This window comes from Stegodyphus dumicola, chromosome 12 (genome assembly GCF_044657685.1).
Source record: "Stegodyphus dumicola isolate Sdum_Otavi_A_Nest chromosome 12, ASM4465768v1".
In the NCBI taxonomy this organism is placed as follows: Eukaryota; Metazoa; Arthropoda; class Arachnida; order Araneae; family Eresidae; genus Stegodyphus; species Stegodyphus dumicola.
Window position 1 is genome coordinate 13,687,110 of NC_140779.1, and position 21,643 is coordinate 13,708,752.

Genomic DNA, 21,643 nt, shown 5'->3' on the forward strand with positions numbered 1-21,643 from the left:
ACCTTGCACTAGGACGTCTATTGGGATGGCACCTGGACATAATAATTTCGTTTGTATAACCATAATTAAGTGTTGACAGTGAGCTATTATTGACTATATGTTTATTTTTAAAGACTATTTTAACAGTCATTATCCTGAAAAAGGGAAAGGATTTGATACCAACTTTCGTGAATCTTATTATTCCTAATGAACCAACGAGTTCGAGTGATTTGGTTTAGCATTATATTTTGGCTTCTGTTGAGGAGATCGGTATTAAAAGGTCATGCAGGTACCCAAGCAGGTCTAAAGTAGGTAATTATTGGACATAATGACATATGTGGTATTATATATGAGTAATTAGTTTTTGTCGCTTGTGTACGAGGGAGCGAATGCAGATTGCGGGAAGAAAATAAGTCCAATGCCTTGGCGACTGTCAGCGAATGGATGCGAAATTTAGTATTTCAAAAGAAATTCTTTAATTGTTATATCTGTTGCCGGCTTTTCCGTATTATTATTTATTTATTAAGCAAGACTTAATAATTTTTTAATTGTTCGATATTTTATATCGAAAAGTACATATTTGTTACAAATTATCGAGAAGTAAATATTTGTTACAGATGGATTTATTTGAGGATCTGCCTGAGCCAGGTGCTGGTAGTACTTACATACATCTTATAATTTAAATTCGCAACATTTTAAGCTTTTGTGCTATGAAAAATAAATGAAATTATGAGTTCAGAGTTAAAAAAATCTTTTTTTTATTTTTTATTTTCTCCAGAAAGAAAGAAAGATTCAACTCTGCCTGAATCAAAAGTACAAGATTGGAATAATGTCAATATGGAATTTTTTTTGGATTTACCTTTGCCTTCCTCTACATCGAGTGAAGTTAGAGGAGTGAAAAGAAAACTGAATGAATCGGATCCTGATTCATCAGTTACTGATCACGCAGGTAAATTGAGATGAAAACTTCTTGACCAGATTTTCCAGTTTTGAATGATCTTTAAGTTAATAGATATTATGCTTTTTTTGGCAGATTTTTCAGTTTATTACACCGATTGTGTATGGAATATAACAGTTTTCATCTTCAGTATATTACACATATTTTTGCATTAGAATTTACGCTGCATCTGATGGTGAATCTTTTTTGATAAATTAGATGATCTCAGGGAATGTATGTCCTACAAAGGAACTGGTGGTCTCAGCCGCTGCTAGATTTTGTACTGCCCGATACAAACTCTACTACTTCAAAATTTTGCCACCCCAAAATTTTGCGGCCGCTGCGGCCCATTTGGTGGTGAGCTGTCAGCAATGTTTTCCAAATTTCTTAGCTTACCCACGTTTATTAAGCTGCGATTTATCGCGACTCACGTGTGTAAAACTATTAAGATTCTCAGAAAAAAACCCATCATTAAGTCATAATAAATATATATCACTGTTAACTATTAAAAAGTAATTATAAATTCGTTCATAATTGGTGGTAAATATATGTAATTATATGGTAAAAAAAAAGTACTTCAGAATTTTTCATTATGCATATTTTGGGAATCTCTGAAATATGGAAATATAAAATGTAATGATAACTGGATAAATGACTCAAAGATATGTTTTATGATATAATTTAAAAGCAGAGTTTCTGATCACAATAGTGAAAGCTTTCTGAATTAAAATCTGGAGTGTTATGTTTCTAATTTCTATGTGAGATGTTTCTTTTATATGGGGTGTGTTCAAAAATTGTACCCGTTCTTTAGCTGTAAAAGGAAGGGGTAAAAGTATAGTTTAGGGTACCCCTTGGCAAAATTTGGCAATTTTTGGCGGTACATGGATACCGATTTTGTGCAAATCTTTGATTCGTTATTTTGCCTTGCGAAGCAACAATTGCACAAACTTGGTATCCATGAACACATCGACTTATTTTCACTTTAAAAAAAATCCCCGAATTGCACAAAAATGGCATTGTGCACTCCTTTGACTTTATCAATGTACACATCGACCTATTTTCACAGGAAAAAAAAAAAAAAAAAAAAAAAATCCCCAAATTGCACAAACTTGCATTGTGCACTCCCTTTACTTTGTCCATGTACACATCGTTATATTTTCACTTAAAAAGTCAAAGGAGCACCAAATTCTACAATATAGGCAAACAAAAAAATGCATAATCTCAATAAAATACATTTTAAACCAAACAATAAAATAACGTAAAAAAGGAAAAACATGTTATATATTTAAGCACTACCAAAAGCAAATATTGGTTAATCTTTGGATTATGGTAACTTGGCTATTTTTTGGCGAAAACTTGGCGACCAACCCTGCTACAGCAACCTGCTAGTTTTTGTTTGGACGGCATTTTGTTTTCACGAAGTAAAGGCGTGGTTTTTTTTTTTACTCAACATTTTTTTCCAACAATCCTCTAGCCGAATTACACTTATGCTAGAACTTTTATGGAATAAAAGTGCTTAATCATGAAGAAGATTAGGTGCGAAATTGGGACAAAGTGCAGAATCGCCCACTGCTTGCCGCGTTTTTACGAATAGCACATACACGGTATCATCCATGTACACGTCGACCTATTTTCACTTAAAAAAACATCCCAGAATTGCACAAAAATGGCTTTGCGCACACTTTTAACTATATCCATGTACACTGCTAAAGTCCTAGCTAGTAACCTTTATCGCCTTACCAAAATGTCGCCAAACTACCTGTTACCATATTCCAAAGATTAGCCCAAATATTCACTTACCATGATTTTCGAGTTTGCTTCGTACTCCCAGAGCCACGTAAAAATCAAAATATCAATCATACTCAAATGACTTTTTTCAAACCAGGTACTCTTTCTGATCGAACACTTCACATAGTGACCATCTGAACCTTTCTTCCTACAAACCCATTCAAATCCATCTAAACGGTTTTTACGTTTGACTAAACACATATCCTTCTTACATACAGGACACTTATAATGGCTACTAAGTAAACCTTTATTTACACACCAGTTCTTTAGAAACTTCAAATTAATCTTACTACATTCGGCCATTCTACCGTCTAAAGAATCAAACCAACACACACCACAAAAACGCTTACAAAACATCCCATGATTCAAAATTTCCCAGAATCATGCACCCGATTATGTCACAATAGGGTTTCCATAACATTCAACAACTCAGGCTACCATAAATGAAACAACTTGGCGATAAATCAAACAACAATTTCGCCATAATACAAGGGGTACCTTAAAGTCTACTCTACCCTGTTTTTCATATTGCACACAAATTTTGAATTTTTGATATTAAAAAATATATTTCAGTTGGTAAAAATATATTTACCGGTTGGTTCCCTTTGGTGAAAATTGGCGATTTTTGGCGGTACATGAATACTGAGTTTGTGCAACTTTTTGACTTGTTATTTTGGCTTTGTTTTTTGCATCAAAAATTGCCACTATACAAAGCCAAAATAACAAGTCAGAGATTTGCACAAACACAGTATCCATGTACCCATCGACCCATTTTCACTTAAAAAAAAAATCAGAGAATTGCACAAACTTGCCATTGTGTACTCCATTGACTTTGTACATGTACACTTCAATCTAGTTTCACTTAAAAAGTCAAAGGAGCAGCCAGTTCTACACTAGAGCCAAACAAAAAATATATAATCTCTATAAACTACATTTTAAATTAAACAATGAAATAACATAAAAAAGGAAATTCATCTTTGCACTGCAGAAAGGAAATATCCACTTCCTTATTTACAAATTAACATGTCTTCATTCAAACAAAATTCCTTAACAGCATCCAAAAACTTCCTAAAATTATCTGAACTAGAATCTGTATACAGTCAAAAGTTTTTAATCCAGACGTCCATAATCCGGACCTCAAAGCTACAAACTTTCTGCGCATGTGTAAATGCATAATACGTTTACCCATGCGAATAATAACTTTACGCATGCACGTTTAATGTATAACGGATGGTATAAGCTAAGCTAAAATTATCTAATTATCTATTTCAGTTAATGTTACAGATTGCGTTGCACCATAATCTTCTAATTGGATCCGGCTTATTATTTTTTGCAGACTGTTAGATCAATTTTATAAAAAGTAAGCTTTGAACTTGTGATTATGCCAAAAAGAGTTTCCGATTCTGGAGCTGCCAAAGGATCTACAAAGCGAAAGCATGTTTCGATGTCCATTAAACAAAAAGTGGAATTCCTGCAAAATATGGATAAAGGCATAAAGAAAGTGACAGAGAGGTGATTTGTTTTTCTAATCATTCTGAAATCTGTTTATCAATTTCACGTTGATCTGCCAGGGGGGGATGTCACTGCACGCAATGAACTGGAAGTTGATCTGTCAGCACTATCCTCATCTTTAATACAGATGTGTTTTTTTTTTTTAATTTGGCTTATGATTCCTTACTAAATGTAGTATTTCATCTCGATGTACTCCGATATGATTTAAATCAATTTCCTCGTCATTATAAATATCACAAAAACACATCAGATAGTTTTCTGGTTGCAATTTTCTAATTTCGACTTTTTCGTAATGTATGCTTTATGCATGCGCGCATTTAAAGAAATGTTTAATGAAGTAAACAAATAAATATTAAGTTTTTTTTTTTTTTTTTTTTTTTTTAAATTTTGATACCTTTTAAATCATAATTACTCTTTATTTCATAAATTACGGTTTCATATTTTTAATTTTATAATTTCTGCATGCCATCTTACCAGATTTAAACTGATGATCTATAATCTGGAAAAACCGATAATCTGGAATCGCCGAAGTCCCGACGAGTCCGGATTAAAGACTTTTGACTGTACTGGCGTTGCCACATAAATTAACAAAAATAAGATTCAAAAGTATCCTCCACAGCATCGTTATCATTTGACATTCGACCATACGCATTTCCTTCCTATAAACAGGACACTTAATAATGGCTACTAAGTAAACCTTCATTTACACACCAGTCAATTAATGCTCTTTTCCCCTTTCTTTCCAAAACATACAGAAACTTCAAATTAATCTTACTTCATTCAGCCATTTTATCATCTAAACCTCAAAACAAGCAATGTACTTCCTAACCAACACATATCACAAGCCCTTACAAATCTTTTCCCATAATTCAAAATTTACCACAATCATGCAACCAATTATGTCATAGTAGGGTTTCCATAACATTCAGCTATTCAGGTTACCATAAATAAAAACTTGGCGATAAAGGAAACAACAACTTTGTGATAATACAAGGAGCACCCTTCAATCTACTCTAACCTTTCATTTAGTATCGTATAACCTTCTAAATTCTGCTATGGTTCCTCAAACAGAAATTGAAAAATCAACTGTTTCATTGATAGAATCAAATAGAAATTGTCCAATTGCTTGCTGGGCATTCTAACCACTTTACACCACAAGATCATGCATGACAGATGTTGTAATTCCTGTTATTCTTCTCCACATAAAGGCTGTCTGGAAGAGAGACATGAAATTCTGTGTGCAAGTCCATGTGGTGATAAGTTATTTCATTTTTAATTCAGTCATTATTGTAGAAGCTACTGGGCTTTCAGAGCAGGGAATAGAAGTTCAACTGAACTACAGTACAAAGTCTTTAATCCGTACTCGTTGGGATTCCGAATTATAAGATCATCAATTTAAGTCTGGTAAGATGGCATGCAGAAATTATAAAATTAAAAAGATGAAACTGTAATTTATGAAATAAAGAGCAATTATGATCTAAAGGGTATCAAAATTTACAAAAAAAAAAAAAAAAAAAAAGGCTTAATATTTATTTGTTTACTTTATTAAGCATTTCTTTCAACGTGCGCATGCATAAAGCATACATTATGCATAGTCGAAATTAGAAAATTGTAACCAGAAAACTATTTGATGTGTATTCGTGATATTTATAATGACGAGGAATTTGATTTAAATCATATCAAAGACAGAGTACATCGAGATGAAATACTACATTTAGTAAGGAATTATAAGCTGAATAAAATAAAGACATCTGGCCTGAAGATGAGGATAGTGCTGACAGATCAACTTGCAGTTCATTGCGTGCCATGACGTTACCCTCCCCCTGCAGAGCAGCGTGAAATTGATAAATAGATTTCAGAATGGTTAGAGAAACAAAGGATATGCCTTTATCCATTTTTTGCAGCAATTCTACTTTTTGTTTGATGGACATCGAAACATGCTTTCGCTTTGTAGATCCTTTGGCAGCTCCAGAATCGGAAACTCTTTTTGACATTATCGAAAGTTCAAGCTTACTTTTTATAAAATTGCTCTAACAGTCTGCAAAAATTAATAAGCCGGATCCAATTAGAAGATTAAGGAACAACACAATCTGTAGCATTAACTGAAATAGATAATTAGAGAATTTTAGCCTAGCTTATACCGTCCGATATACATTAAACACGCATGTGTAAACGTATTATACGAATTCATAAAGGCATATTTGCATACGTAAAGGTATTATGCACATGCGTAAACGCATAATGCGCAGAAAGTTTGTAGCTTTGAGGTCCGGATTATGGACGTCCGGATTAAAGACTTTGTACTGTATCACCATAATTTAAACTGTACATACTTAAGCCAATAATTTGAAGTGCTAATAACATATACAACAAGAACATATATAAAGAATGTGATAATTTCTTTCAACCATACATTTTTTTAAGGTAAGAGCTTGATTATCTGGAAAACTTGGGAAATGAAGCATGAAGATTCCAGATAGTTGATTGGATAAAAAATCGGGGCTGTGGAGTCGGAAAGGGTAGCTTTTTGGGTAAAAGGAGTTGGAGTTGCTAAAAGACACGTCAACTCCAACTCCAGTTTTTGTTGAACAGTTTGAAATGAAATTAAAAAGAATTGAAAAAAAATTAATGACAAACTTAGTTAATATTATTATTTATGGACTGTGTATACATTAATAAATAGTCATTTTCCATTTTATTGGCATGCTAGTAAATAAATGTAAGGGAGCAGGATGGATGTGATATTTGCCATTATTGATTTAACTGATTCATTTAGTTACTAATCTCATTGGTGAATTTAGATAAGCAGCAAGAACTCCCAAAATTGATTTCATTCTTAGGAAGCGAGCAGGAAAAGGAGCAACGCTATGGAGAAGTACATATTTGATGAAACAGTGGTTGTTAGAATTAAGAACTTTTTGAGAAGATGTAAATAACCCTAATATTTTACTAACAGAAAGAGTGTGGAATGATCTTGCAGAACTAGAAACCCTTCTTTCAACACCGTATATAGCCACAAAAAAGCTACAATCTGAAGAATTAACAGGAGACGAGAATGCTAGAAGATGTAGATAACCCTAATGTTTCCCTAACAGAAAGCCTGGAATGATCATGCAGAATTAGAAAGTCTTCTTTCTATACTGTATATAGCCACCAAAAGGCTACATTCTGAAGAATTAACAAGAGGCAAGACTGGAAGAACGGGCTGTTCTTTCTGAAATGGAGGGTTTATTGCAGAAGGAATCATTTTTTCAATAAAGAAAAGAGAAACTAGTTTGCTAGACAATAAGATCGGGCTGGGTTTAATATATGTAGATCCAAAATGCCGAATTTTGTTGCATGACAAACAAATTAAAAAGCCAAAGAAAGTCATCTATGATGAAATTATTCTCAGAACAAATGGAGTATTCAAATCAAAACAGTCAAACTGCGGATATTGCAACTGAGTCTCTGTCATCCTCCACTTGATCATCTTTCCAAATCATGAATTAGATTTTGAGAAATATTTGGATAATATTGAAAAGTCTAAGGCAAAGCGAATGAAAATAAAGAACCAAGAGCCTTTAGATATAAAAATGAAAAAATACAAATAAGAAATATACACGGCCTTTGAAGAAATAGATAAATATGATTGATCTTGCAAGACCCCCTCTTTTAGAACTTTTAAAAATCTATTCTGAAAACTTAAAGGAAGTAGCCCTAGCAGTAACATCTCTTCTTCCTACTCAAGTCAGTGTGGAAAGACTCTTCTTAGTTCTGAAGTTTATCAAACCGGATCTATGGTCCTCTAACAAAGATCTTGTCGAAGTTTTACTGTTTCTTAGAAATTACTAATGCCAGTTTTTCCATTTTGTAATAAATGCTAATTAATATAAAAAATTTGCTATGCGTCAATTTTTTCTGTGGCATCTATTACTTCTTTTACATTAAAAAAATAAGCTGTACCTATGTGTATATATTTTTACATATATATGAAGGAGTTGGAGTTGGTCATTTTTCCTACCAACTCCACAGCCCTGTAAAAAATGCAGTTTAGAAAATCCAAAGGAATGGAAGAAGAAATTTTCGGTCTGAAAACGTTACCTTATTTATTATCAGCTTGAATATCAAAAGCATACATTTAACAATGTGCAAGATTTTTTTGGGGAAAAATACATTTCAGGCATGAAGCTGATATATCTTTGTAGCCCGTTAAAATGCGAAAGTAAAGCAGCAGTACATTTCAGCATGTTATACAATGCAAGATTTGCAATAATTGCAGTGAAAGTCACCATCCTAATGTAATTTTTAATTCAAGTCAACTGATTACAATAAATTGACTATCTGTTTTAACAGTGCTTATATGATGTCTTTCTGCCCTTTTCCCTCGTAAGATTATCGTGAAAACTGCAGGATCTTCATATCCCACCTTACATAAATATAATGAGTTTAAAATATTTTTCTATCTAAGCAGCAAATGAATTGTTTAATATTAGTTGACATGTTAACATCTCTCTCTCTCTCTCTATATATATATATATGTATATAAATGTATGATCTAATACCTCTTGGACAGTGAAAATTCCTTTTTTCCTTTCTTAAATTCTTAATCATTGCGACACGACAATTAGCCAGAAATTAATTAATTTCCATTCACTAGTATTTTCAAAAAAATTTTAACAGAAAGTTTCACTCAAATAAGAACTCCACATAATACATCCCTCAAGAATTCCGAGTCCCACCCACTACCATAAATTACTTCACCCAAGTCTTACCGACTGATATTATTCAAAGCCCCCACTGCCACTAAGAATTTTCGGACACCCTACACTTATGAGTCAGACACGAAGAGAACACTTTGCCAACTCCCCACTAGAAAGAATGTAAGTTACTTAATACCTTTTCTGGCCTTTATATCTTCATGTACATTCACTGTTCTTATTATATTTTTTATATTATTTTTGATTTGTTTTTACAAAGTTTGCATTAATTATCTTATTTTGTAATCCTATATCTTTTTTGAACGGGAGTTGGTTTGTTCCCCTTGAAAAGTCAACTAATTTCAGATCAGTGACAATGATTACATGTTTTTAATTTAATTTTTCCTTTTACAATTGAAATTTTGTTCTTCATGATGATTTAATTCCAGTCCCCGTTAAAACATTATTAACATTTTACTTTCAAGTTACTTCAAAACATCTTTCAAAATATAACTTACCAATATGGATTCACTTTTTTAAAATAATTCTACTTTAATTAAACTTAGGAGATAATATAAACAATTAATCAATATTGTTTAGGAAATAAATTATTTATATATATAAATGTGTGTTTTCTTGTCTTTTATACAAATCTACAGTTTAATTCTGATCTTTATGAAACTTACTGCATTCAACCTTCAAAACAAGAGGAAGGTCACTATCTACATAAGATTTCTCAAAAACCAGCCCATGGAATCCACACTATTTATTTTTAATAAACTTTTGATTAAAAACTCGATGATTTAAAAGCTTTGCATTGCCACTCTGCAAAGCGCAAGATATATGTGTCCAAATTTAATCAGGAAACTTGGTGATATAAGAAATTGTGTTGCCACTTGGAAAATGCAATTATAATAATTTGTCTTGACTTTAATTAACAAACTTAGCTATTTAAGAGAAATGTATTGCCTCTGCCCAAGTTAAAATATTTTAGAGTATTATCTTTCAGCAAAGAGTAAAATACTTAATTTTTCACGCATTAACCTGCATGTTATTGCATCACATGCATTTTCTTTGCTTTTTGAAATTTACTTTATAATAGTTGTCACAAAGCATTACTTTTGCTGTGAAATCAATTATGCCAAAAATGAAAATCTGTTGTTCGATCTACACCTCAAGCACGAAAACAAGGTATCATGAGTTACAGAAACAAACGAGCAGCAGGAAGCAAGACTGGAAAACGTTTGAGTATACACTGCTCAAACTTGCTCATATGAAATAAACAAGCATGTATCAGTATGTACAACATACTGATACATGACACTAATTAAAGTGAGATATGCACTATAAAATTTTGAAGCTAGTACAGACAGTATTCAAATGTTCCTGGATGAAAGATAACAAATAGGAGATCTAAAAAATAATAAATTTCGTAAAAAAGGTAATGCAATTATCATTTCTTATAAAATGTTTATAGTATATATGGATGAATTCTTATTTGCATTAAATTGAACTAATTGCATTAAATTCACTTCTCAAAGTGTTAACAATTGAAAAAAAAAATTAAACATACATCAGATATATATATAGTAGGTTAAAATATCATTTATGTAGAAAACAGAAATTATCTCCAGTATGATAGAAAATTTTGTGATATTTTTATGGCATGAAGATGAAAAAATAACATGAAGCTGAGCATAAGAAGCTTGTTTATATACAAAAGCTGAGGGAGCGTTTCAAAAGTATTTTAAAGCTTTAAAATTTTATGTCATGATGGCTTTTGTTTAAGAAATTTTGTACTATGCATTTGTATTAAATCCGTATTACATGTAACTGATGGAAATACTATTCAGTTATATGTCTGGAATAATCATTTAAATACAATCGTAAAAAATTTGTTAAAAGGAAGAAAACTTTCCAGTATGGCATGCAACAAAATACCATTCTGTATTACTATTAGCAAACAGCGATACTTTTTAATAAAATACACTTTTTGTTATTAATGAGCTACGTTACAAATGTTGAATGTATAGCAGTATGCGAGAGCCATCTAGAGATGAATTTCGCAAAACCCACTGGAAATTGGGAACAGGAATCTCTTCCCGTCTGACAGGCCTTGAGTGTAAGTTGGCTTTGGTCATGTAACTAGATAATATTATGTACTCTCTTTTGAAAGTCGCGATGTGTAATTTTCAATATAATATGTTGTATTAATGCTTTTCTTATCAAATGTTACTTTTCTCAATGTCTGTTAAAAATGTATAAATTTTCATTTCATCTTTCATTAATTTTATTATTTTTTTTCTCTTTCTCGTTTTTGGTTTAGCTATATGGTAATGGGAAAATTTTTGGTGCCCATTTTCCTGAATGCATTTATAAAGTTCTAGCCTAAAAAGGGAATTTTCATTGGAAGAGACTGGTAAAACTGGTATTAAGTAAAATGGTTACTCTATTTCTGTTAGTCCCAGCAGCGGCCGAGCGGTAAAGTCACTGAACAGTTCGGTCCAAATTTCAAATCCCGCGAACGGATTGGCTGGATGGGTGTTTTCATGGTTATCCCCATATGTAACATGTGTACGAGCCAGTTTTCCTTAAAAAGTCCTAGACAAAGGTATCCCTTCCCTTAAGCAGATAGCCCTCTGGCTTTGCCATAAATACATAAACCAAACCTACTTCTGTTAGCTGGCCACGAGGTTTGAATTCCCATGCCGAAGCCCTATCCCAGATTAATAAATATGTAATAGCATTTTAGGGGAAAAAAGTAGCTCCAGTGTGGCAAGGAGTAGGGCAAATCACTCTACTTACTGACAGGGAAAGGAAATTGCACTAGTGGAGGAGTGAAACGACTTTATACAGGAATGAATGTAGTGTGATGTGTTGAGGAGAGTAGCAATGAAATGTAAAAGTATTAGAAATCTAAAAGCAATGGAAAAGCGAGACTCATTGTCGGCTTAATGTCCTGTCGGCTAAGTGTTCATGTCGGTTAAGTGTCCTGTCGGCTAAGTTACCTGTTGGCTAAGCGTCCGTTCGGTTAAGTGTCAGTTAAATGTCTTGTCGGCTAACTGGTGTCAGTTAAGTGTCCTGTCGGCTAAATGTCTGCAACCAGTGGTTCTTATCTGTTATAAAAAGCTCCTGTGTTTGTCTTAGATTAGTGAGCTGTAGTTTAACCCATTATGTCTGTTCTGTTTGTTCTGATCTGTTAGCATTAGATTTGTATTACAGAAACAACATGACAGTTCTTCCATATAAAATTTGTATCTAGCTATGTAAAATTATAGAGAATTTGTTGAAATATATTTACATACATTATAAACATTATAAAACTTTTATGTACGTTTTTAAGTGGTTAATTAATTTTTTTTTATTAAAAAAATTTTTTTTTAAAATCCACTAGACTAACAAATTGACTGACGCATTATTTTATGCTGAGACACTATTTTCACTATTTATGATTAACGAACAATTTTTAATGTTGGATATGAAATGGTACTGATTCTTTCTAGTAAATTCATGATTATTGAATTACCTTTAACTCTTGAGTTAATTTTAACCATCAGAAAAGTATCACTCATCCAGGAAATTATTATAATTTAGTTTGGTGACCTCTGATCTTCAAGAAGCTAATACCCATTACCTTTATTGCAGTCATTAGTTTATATAAAATTTTGCAAATTTTATATAAACTGCAATTGACTAAACATATTTTTTGTTTAAAAATTAAGATCATATTTCTGCTTGTATAAGATGCTTCCATGCATAAGATGCATCCTGATTGGAACCCCAAAATTGAAAAAAATCAAAGAATTATTTGATTGAAGGACTGGTTTTTATTAACTTGCTGGATTACAATTTAATAGGAAAAAAAATTACATAACTTTATTGAAAACAATATTTATTCAATATACAACTTGTCACTGTCAGAACTCCCATCTATTAGCTGGATTTCATCTGTGTACCCTCTAAAATACATAATAGCCTAAGATGCAGTTTCTCCAAATGCATTGTATCAATATTTGTCTTTATTGTAGACAGTCTTATCCTAACAGGATTCTTGTGTGATTTCTGATCTTTAGGTTAAAGGTAAGTTAGTATACATTCAGAGGAAAAGCTGTTTTTTAGGAACTAGAAACGATATTATTTGAAACTTTCACACCATTTTGTTCGTCAAGAACAGAGAAAAGTAATTAGGTACTTAAGTATTATCACAACAACCTTAGTAGAAATCACCAAAACTCCAGAATACACTAAAATCTCATAGCCATGCACCTAAAAATTATTCAAGCAACTATGCTCATGTTTAATATTGTTACCAATGTCGCCATTTTCTTATGGATTCATTTTGTTCTATTCCAAGTTCCAAGAGCTTTATTAGAAAAATTTTGATTATTTTTTCTGTTAAATACAATTTTAAAATTTGTGCTTGTATGATTTTCCTGTAATAGAAGAAGGAAAAGTAAAATTTCTGCAAGAATACATTATTTTGCCTCTGTTGAAAGAACAATGCTTCAAATTCTTTTTTAAAGCGATTGCGATGAAATTTCCTCCACAATAAGAAAAGAACACCCATTTGTAACTAGGTTTACTGGTTTTCTTTTGGAATAAATATATAGTTGAAACATAGAAAATGTATGTAAGATATTATTTTTCACAGTAAAAGTAATTGTTTTTTTTTATTCTGTAAAATTTGCCAAACTGTGTTAAGGTGGTTGCCATAATCCATAAGCACCAGGAATTGTGAATCTTAGTCGAATTCAGATGCCTCAGTGTTTTAAAGGAATGGGTGAGCGGAAGCCTTTCCATTCTAGGAGTTAACACACATGCCCCACATCCGTTATTTAACAGTCTTTTACTCTTGGTTGCATTTGGCACAAGGCCACCATTGACACTGGTAGCACAGTTGTATAAGACACACCCAGTTTCTAGACGCAAAATCTTTAAAAGAAAAAGTGCAACTTTTACACTGGGAAATACGATATATCTAAGGAGAAATGGCTAATCCATCGCCTTCTATAGCAGTGGTCTCCAAAATCGGATATGCATACTCCAGGGTATATGTCAAGTGATATTTGGTGGTACACCAAAGAAGTATACTCATGATAACTTGTGAATATATGGTCATATGTCAAGTGGGTGCAGGTTTCTCATTGGTTGCTGTGTCTGGTTTTAATAGCATCTTGAAGATCTCAGGATCATAATGGCATAAGCTTTAAAATACTTGTATGTAAAATATAATACATGAGATGCAGGCATTATATTATATGAGGGTACAATGTATGTATTTATTTTTGTCTTACGTTATCAAACAAATTTGGTAATACTACTTTGCTGTGTTCATTTATACATTAAATGCTGTGTTAGCATACAAATTGCTAGGAATTTTGTTGGCTTTGTTTTGCACTTAAAATATAGAAATAAATAATACTGTATCTTCTCCAATAGTGTGTTTATCTCTTTGGTCTCTTTGGTTGTTGCCTATGGTCATTAGTGCATTGTAATGCATTTAATTACTATTGAAATAATTTTTCTAAGTACCGTATATACCCGCGTATAAGTCGAGATATTTTGGACAAAAAAAAAAAAGTCTTCAAAGTGGGGGGTCGACTTATACGCGGGGCCATAAAATATTAAAAGAATCGGAAGTTCAAAAATTTCTTTATATAATGCAGTTGTTTTCTTCCCGCACTCAAATTGGACGACTTATCAAATAAGTCACTTACTTGAAGTAATTTCATGACTTAAATTATATGACGAACTAATCACAGAGTTTCATACTTTAACTAGAGTAAGTTTCGATAACCCCTAGATATCTGCCTCAATAAGCCCTTCAAAGTAAATGTAAGAAAATATTGGGCAGAGTGGATTAGTTCCTGTCGACAACCATTTTCAAAGGGAGGCAACATTAAAAAGCCCGATATTACATTAATTTCTCAGTGGGTTAAAGATGCTTGGAACGAAATACCCTCTGAAATGATTATAAAATCATTTTTAAAATGTTGTATTAGCAACGAACTAGACGGCACGGAAGATGATGCTGTCTTTGAAAGTGAAAATGACGACGAAGGCTCTAGTAGTGATTGTAACAATATGGAGTTCGAGACTGAAAATATGTATGATGACGAGCCAATGACGACAGAAGAGTTCTATGAAATGTTTTGCGAATCTGATCATGAATCGGACGTTGAAGGATTTTGATTTTGTTTATTTACCAAGGTATTTTTTATCGTATATTTACTTTTTTTTCTCAGATGATTTTGAATAAATGTAGTACATAAAAAAATTTTTTCGAAGTTTCTTGATCGATTTCGGAAGTGGGAAGGGGGTCGACTTATACGCGGGTTTCTTATTTTCTACGAATTTTTTATGTCGAAGTGGGGGGGGGTTGACTTATACGCGAGTATATACAGTATTTGCTTTCTACTGAGAAAGATGATGAACATTCAGAACATTTTACCAATCATTGGTGACTTTTAGGACTTAGCAGAGTGTGTTTGATACCGGTCACTGATAAACTTTGTGGCAGTTGATGTGTCGAGTGTCATTGATAAATTTTTGTAGTAGATCTGTCTGTATATAATTCTGGTATAATACATCTGTACTTAAAATATATTTTGCTATAAATGCACTAAATATTAAATCATCCAGAATTTGGTCATTATTACTAATTCTAAACCTCACCAACTTTTATTTGAATTAAAGCTGTGGCCAGTTTCCTTCAGTGATATTTTTAGAATAATTTCAGTGCATAGATTTTTTTTTTTTTTTTGGTAGTAAATGTGATTTAATTTTTTTTTATTCTTTTCTGTTAGAAGAACTGTATGATGTACAAGGGTATTATGCAGAAAAAAAAGGAGAACGTGAAGAAATGCAAGATTGTCATGTGGTGATAAATGACTTTCACAAGCATGTGCCTCAGCTTCATCCATCTGTGTAATGTATTTCATAAATAACTAGATTTTTTGTTTTGTTTTGTTTTGTTTCTTCTGAAATTTTGTATTCAGTTTTTAATGAGATTAAGGGATTTACTTTTAAGATTTGTATGCCACTTTTAATTTTAAATGGTAAACGTGTAGTAGTATTTATTTTATTTTTTTTGAAAAGCAGTATTTTATTGTGTTGAATTTATACTGGTATTAATTTTTTTTTCAGCTCTCGACTCTCATACTATGCAGTGTTTGATGGACATGGAGGAAGCAGAGCATCAAAATTTGCAGCTGATCAACTGCATGTAAATCTGGCTCTCAAATTTCCCAAGGGTATCCACAGTGTTCCAGTCTGAATTTTTTAACCATTTTGCTTCATTAAACTAAGGTCAGTTAATGCTAGTCAGTTGTGCAGAATTCTGACTTAGAGGGTGGGTCTCCCGTAGGAGAGAGATTTACGTTTCATCATCTACATTTGAATATAAATTTTGAGGTAACAAATAATTTAGGTATGCCCCTTAAAAATAGTTTTGTTTTCAGTTAACTGTACTATAGCAGTTTTTAGACTGTAATTGGATCCTCAGTTTGCTTTAAAAATTGCTTAAGAGTTTTATAAAAGCATTAGATTTCTAGACATCAAAATACAGAGCTTAATAAATTTTAAAATTCTCTAAGTTTATAATGAAAAAAGTACATATCCCATTTCAGGCCTGTCTTTTTTAATGATTTAGTCTTAAAATATTTCCAGGTAATAATTATTTAAAAAGTATTTGCAGAATTTCAGAGTAGTCTGTGTATGACTTTGTAGGATTCCTTGTCCCACAAAATTATTTAATTTGTTTTTATGTGATTATATAGGTCATCTACAGTGATACGGGGATATGTAAAAAATTAAATATCACACCATTGATAAAAATAAACCAGTTATGTTTGAATTTTTCAGTTTACAGAATTTTGAATACGTGAAAATCATGCTGTCTCAATAACTAAGGGGATCAACTAAAAACATTTCATACCCCACCTTGTACCTTATGTCCTAGTTAAAATAAACTGAAATGCCACAGCACACCACTATTTCATGAGAATGCTGGTGACCACCACTTCTTACAAATCAATACAAGTCAAGTACTTTTACAATCAAGTATTATTTCTCCATGTGAACCTTTTAAACCTGCATTTTAAAGCCTGAGGAGTACCTGTTAGCCAGTACCCACCAATACATTCTCAAAAATACCAACACTGATTCTAATTTCTGAAGCATTCAGTAAACCTAGAAGAAGGGCTGGTAAATAATTTTGGGTCTTCTTGCAAGTTGGGATTTGGTATCTTCTTGAAAATTGTATTTTTTATAGAAGGTTTCTATAGACCATCGAAGCTCTGTCTTCTCAAAATAACACAGACTTCTCCTTTAAGCTGAATGTAACTTTTTACCCATCTCTGAAAATAAATTTATCTCTTTTTTTTATGACATATAGTATTAAATTTACTATAGCATAATGGTTAGTATTCACTCAAGCAATAATGGTTTTAGAATTAATTCATTTGTGCAATAATTGTTTTTAGATTTTTATAAAAACTTTCTCCAATATATAATTTGTATGAATTTTTATTTTTAATTTTATTGCTTTCTAAAAAATATTTAAAAATTTGAAAAGTACCAGTGTGACTCAAGCAATCAAAATAAGTTAAACGTGATACATATTTAATAAATGGTGTCTTTGTCAAATTCTTTCATTTATATGCAAATTGTCTGAGAAAAAATGATGCAAAAGAATGACACACATAGGCGAAATCAGTGTGTTTATTGCATTGTGGTTTATACAGTACAAAGTCCATAATCCGGAATGATCTATAATACGGACCTCAAAGCTACAAACTTACGCATGTGCGTAAAGCATTTACAAATGCGCACTTCTGATAGAAAGTGACAGAGAAATTATTGACAACGAAAAAATTTCAATTGACAAGTTAGTCGGTATTCTCGACACAGCGATTACAGGACTTGAACAGTGGAACTTTGTAACTGAACAAGAAATTATGTCTGTTTATAGAATTAAAGAGAAAGTATTAGCACAAAAAACGAAGCAAGTTAAACAACTTACATTGAAAGAAATGTTTAATGAGGTAAACAAATAAATATTAAGCTTTTTTTTTTTTGTAAATTTTGATAGCCTTTAGATCATAATTGCTCTTTATTTCATAAATTACAGTTTCATATTTTTAATTGTATAATTTCTGCATGCCATCCTACCAAATTTAAATTGATGATCTATAATCCGGAAAAATCCCTAATCTGGAATTGCCGAAGTCCCGACGAGTCTGGATTATGGACTTTGTACTGTATAAACCACAATGCAATAAACACAGACAGAACTCAAAACATTTTAATCATTGGAAAAAATGACATGAAATGGACTTGAACCCATTTAGATTTCTTTTCATGGAATTTTAAGAGTGTATTGAACACCTGTGGCCGAAGTTGCAGATTCAGATTACGAAAGCAATAAGACTGGTCACACTAGTTGAATATCATCACAACAATAGCCGAAGTTACAAGTGGGGCTCACATAGTGGTATACTTTCTTTTCGCCATTAACAGAACAGCTGGTCTACTAGGATAAGGGCTTTTCAAGCTTATTGGATCCCATCGATGGAATTAATTAAAAGTAATAACACAATAAAATTGTGAATTATTTATTTAATGCACAATAAAACTATGAATTAAAATAAATTAATTAATAAAAATAAATAAAGAGCTTAGTGCTGTGTCCTCCGGGAACTGGCCATGCTGAACGAGAAACATTGAAAGAAGGACCAGAACGTGGAAAGAAGGTGCATGGTAGGGACTGTTGAAACTAACGGGAATACTTTTCATTATTATGGTACATATTAGGCATAGATGAAATCTGAACAAATACATCACAAATTATGAAATACATTAAATGAGTTCTGGATTAATCATAATATTAAATATAATTAAAAAAACAAAAAAAGAAAGAGCGCAAGACATTAAGTAAATTAATATATGTACAGAGCAGGCTGCTGATGCACAGTGTCCAAGGAAAGAATCCAGGCTATCAGGAATCTATCTATAAACTGCTATCCAGGCTGTCAGGAATGCTTTTAGCAATGGTAGTGCAGTCTCTTACGCAGCTGAACTCATATTTATTCTTAATTGTGTTCTTAAACCATGCTGGCATATTGATTGCAGCTGGTCTTTTTAAATGTGAATTTGCTGTGTGTGAGCAATCATACAGATAGTGATCTGAGTCACCAGTACTGCCACAAATACATTGGTTGCTGTTCCGTAGGCAAAATCTGTGTAGATAGGACATATATGGGCCATGCCCTGTCAGATATTGCATGAGGTGCGAAGAGCTGCTATTTAAATTCTGGTTTACTTTTGGATGAAAATTTTACAGTTTTCTGCATGTGGTACTCGTCGTCTCCCGGTAGTTTTGCCATCGTTTCATTAATTCACATTTAAGAGTGGTTTTTCAGATATGAGTGTGGAAGGGGCACAGTTATACTACTCACATGGAGTTCATTAACTGTGCCTTTTGCAATCACATCTGCTGCTTCATTTTCTTTAATCCCTATAAGGGCTGAAACCCACTGAAGCTTGGGCCTCAGACTTTCCGGAATTGAAATTAATAGTTTTTGTATGTCTGTGGCTATGGAATGTCTACTGCGGCCACCCTGGATGGCCTACGAGCTTGGCATTGAGACTGTGTAAATTACTTTATATCATCCATTGCTAGCAGTAAATTCCAGAACAGCTTTTGGGGCTGTAAATTTTGCCTGGCACATTGAGTTACTGGGATGAAGCTTCTTAGCCCAGGAATCGATTATGAGGTCACTATCCATTGTACACCAGGTACTGCCAGTCCCGAGCTCTCCTTTGGAGCCACCAGTATAGATGCCTGAGGATTGTATTGCACGTGGATGATTACAGCTTGCTTCTTATATCGAAGTCTGCAGGGTGGCAAGGAGAGTGGGCAACGTGATTCTCATAGTCTGAGAATACATAAGTCTTACTCCAAATAGTGGTGTCTTGTTTTAGTCTTATCACTCTCACCACAGCACTCTTGCTCTATACCATCAAGTGCAGGGGCGGAAGACTTGTCAATACATTTAATGCAGTCATAGAGGTGTGCTAAAACTTTTGGTGAATTTTTTTTTGGCTTAGTAAACTGCAATGCGTTAAACATACTTGAGTTTGGATGTATGTGTCATTCTTTTTCATCAATTCTTTCTTGGACATCCTGTGCAGTATACAGAAATGCAATATATGAATATAATATGTGAAATTTTTTACAGAGCTTATATAGTAAAGCTAGAGTAGAATATATGTACTTTTTAAAAAATTTTAAATGAAATTTATTCTATATTATTATATATGACCAAAGTATGATTTTGTATTTTAAATGCAGATGTTGAGTATTTTATATTATTGTTGCATAAGGTGAAAGCATATGGTATTGCAATGTATGTTTTTTTTTTTTATTTCTTCCATCTAGTTTCATTTCTTCAGATTGAAAAAGAGATAAAAAGAACTTTGATAGAAGTTTTTAAAAAAACAGATGAAGAATTTTTAAAGCATGCGACAAAAACAAAGCCATCCTGGAAAGATGGAACTACTGCAATTGTTGTTTTAGTTATTCAGAATATTTTATACATTGCTAATCTTGGAGACAGTAAAGTAAATAATTTAAAATTCATATTTCTATTTATGAAATTCTGTCTTTTATAAACTTAGATATTACTACATAGTAGTTGCCTTCTGAAATGGCTACAAGTGGCATCTTCTAGCAGGCTGTTAGTAATCAGCATTCATGAAGCAAATGATTCATATGATCAGCTGAAAAAAAATCACAGCAGCACTAATGTACCTTTTTTACTCTATTGCAATATTTTTTAAATTGTAGGTTGCCTCTTTAAAAATACCTGGTGATTCCCCCCTCTCCCCCCAAAAAAGGAAAAGTAAAAATTTAATAATTAAAAAGTGTGCCAGTAGCATGTCGTGATTCTAGTAGAAATCCACAGAAAAATAGATTATATATATTTGCAGAATAGTTAAATTTTTAACAGAGAGGTATTTTTCAAGTTAAGTTAGAAGTTTGTACAGAACAATACAGGGAAAAGTAGATGGGATGCCAGAATTTCATCATAGATCATACAGGTGTAGTTCCACGAGCCAATACAGTTAAAAATGCAAGATACATCCATAATAAAAAATTTACTTTTTTTTCCCTGTCAATCTCCCAGTGTATGCTGCTAGCTAACTGTTTTAGTTTAAAAAAAAATCACAGAATTGCAGAAACTTGGTATTCTGATACAACTTTGGCACTGCATACACTGTTTTTCTGTCCATGTATACAGCAGTCTGTTTTTGCATTAAAAAAACTCAGAGAATTCAGGGCTGTGGAGTCGGTAGGGAAAATGACCGACTCCAACTCCTGGAATTTTAATGACACCGACTCTGACTCCCTCATATATATATATATGTAAAAATATACGCATGGGTTACAGCTTATTTTTTTAATATAAAAGAAGTAATAGAGGCTACAGAAAAAAAAAAAAAAATGATGGCATAGCAAATTATTTATATTAATTAGCATTTATTATGAAATAGAAAAACTGGCATTAGTTATTTCTAATAAACAGTATAGCTTCGGCAAGATCTTCTATGTTGGAGGCCCTTAGATCCGATTGATAAACTTCAGAGCTAAGAAGAGTCTTTCGACACCAACTTAAGTAGAAGGAAGAGCTGTTACTGTTAGGGCTACTTCTTTTAACTTTTCAGGATAGAGTTTTATAAGTTCTAA

At 32.4% G+C, this 21,643-nt stretch overlaps 1 protein-coding gene across 2 annotated transcripts in view; it reads left to right on the plus strand.

The window, feature by feature from the left end:
* The first annotated feature begins 409 nt into the window (after positions 1 to 409).
* The window catches only part of LOC118187863 (integrin-linked kinase-associated serine/threonine phosphatase 2C-like), a 39,015-nt gene continuing 17,781 nt past the window's right edge, over positions 410 to 21,643 (plus strand). The window contains exons 1-5 of one of the 2 annotated variants that reach the window (XM_085827484.1): positions 410 to 627; positions 758 to 928; positions 15,705 to 15,822; positions 16,042 to 16,148; positions 20,336 to 20,517. In XM_085827484.1, the coding sequence (XP_085683610.1) occupies positions 597 to 627; positions 758 to 928; positions 15,705 to 15,822; positions 16,042 to 16,148; positions 20,336 to 20,517 (609 nt within the window). In that variant the 5' untranslated portion in view covers positions 410 to 596. Of the gene's footprint in view, positions 628 to 757; positions 929 to 15,701; positions 15,823 to 16,041; positions 16,149 to 20,335; positions 20,518 to 21,643 lie in introns of both variants that reach the window. The other variant, XM_035358145.2, reaches the window with a different exon arrangement.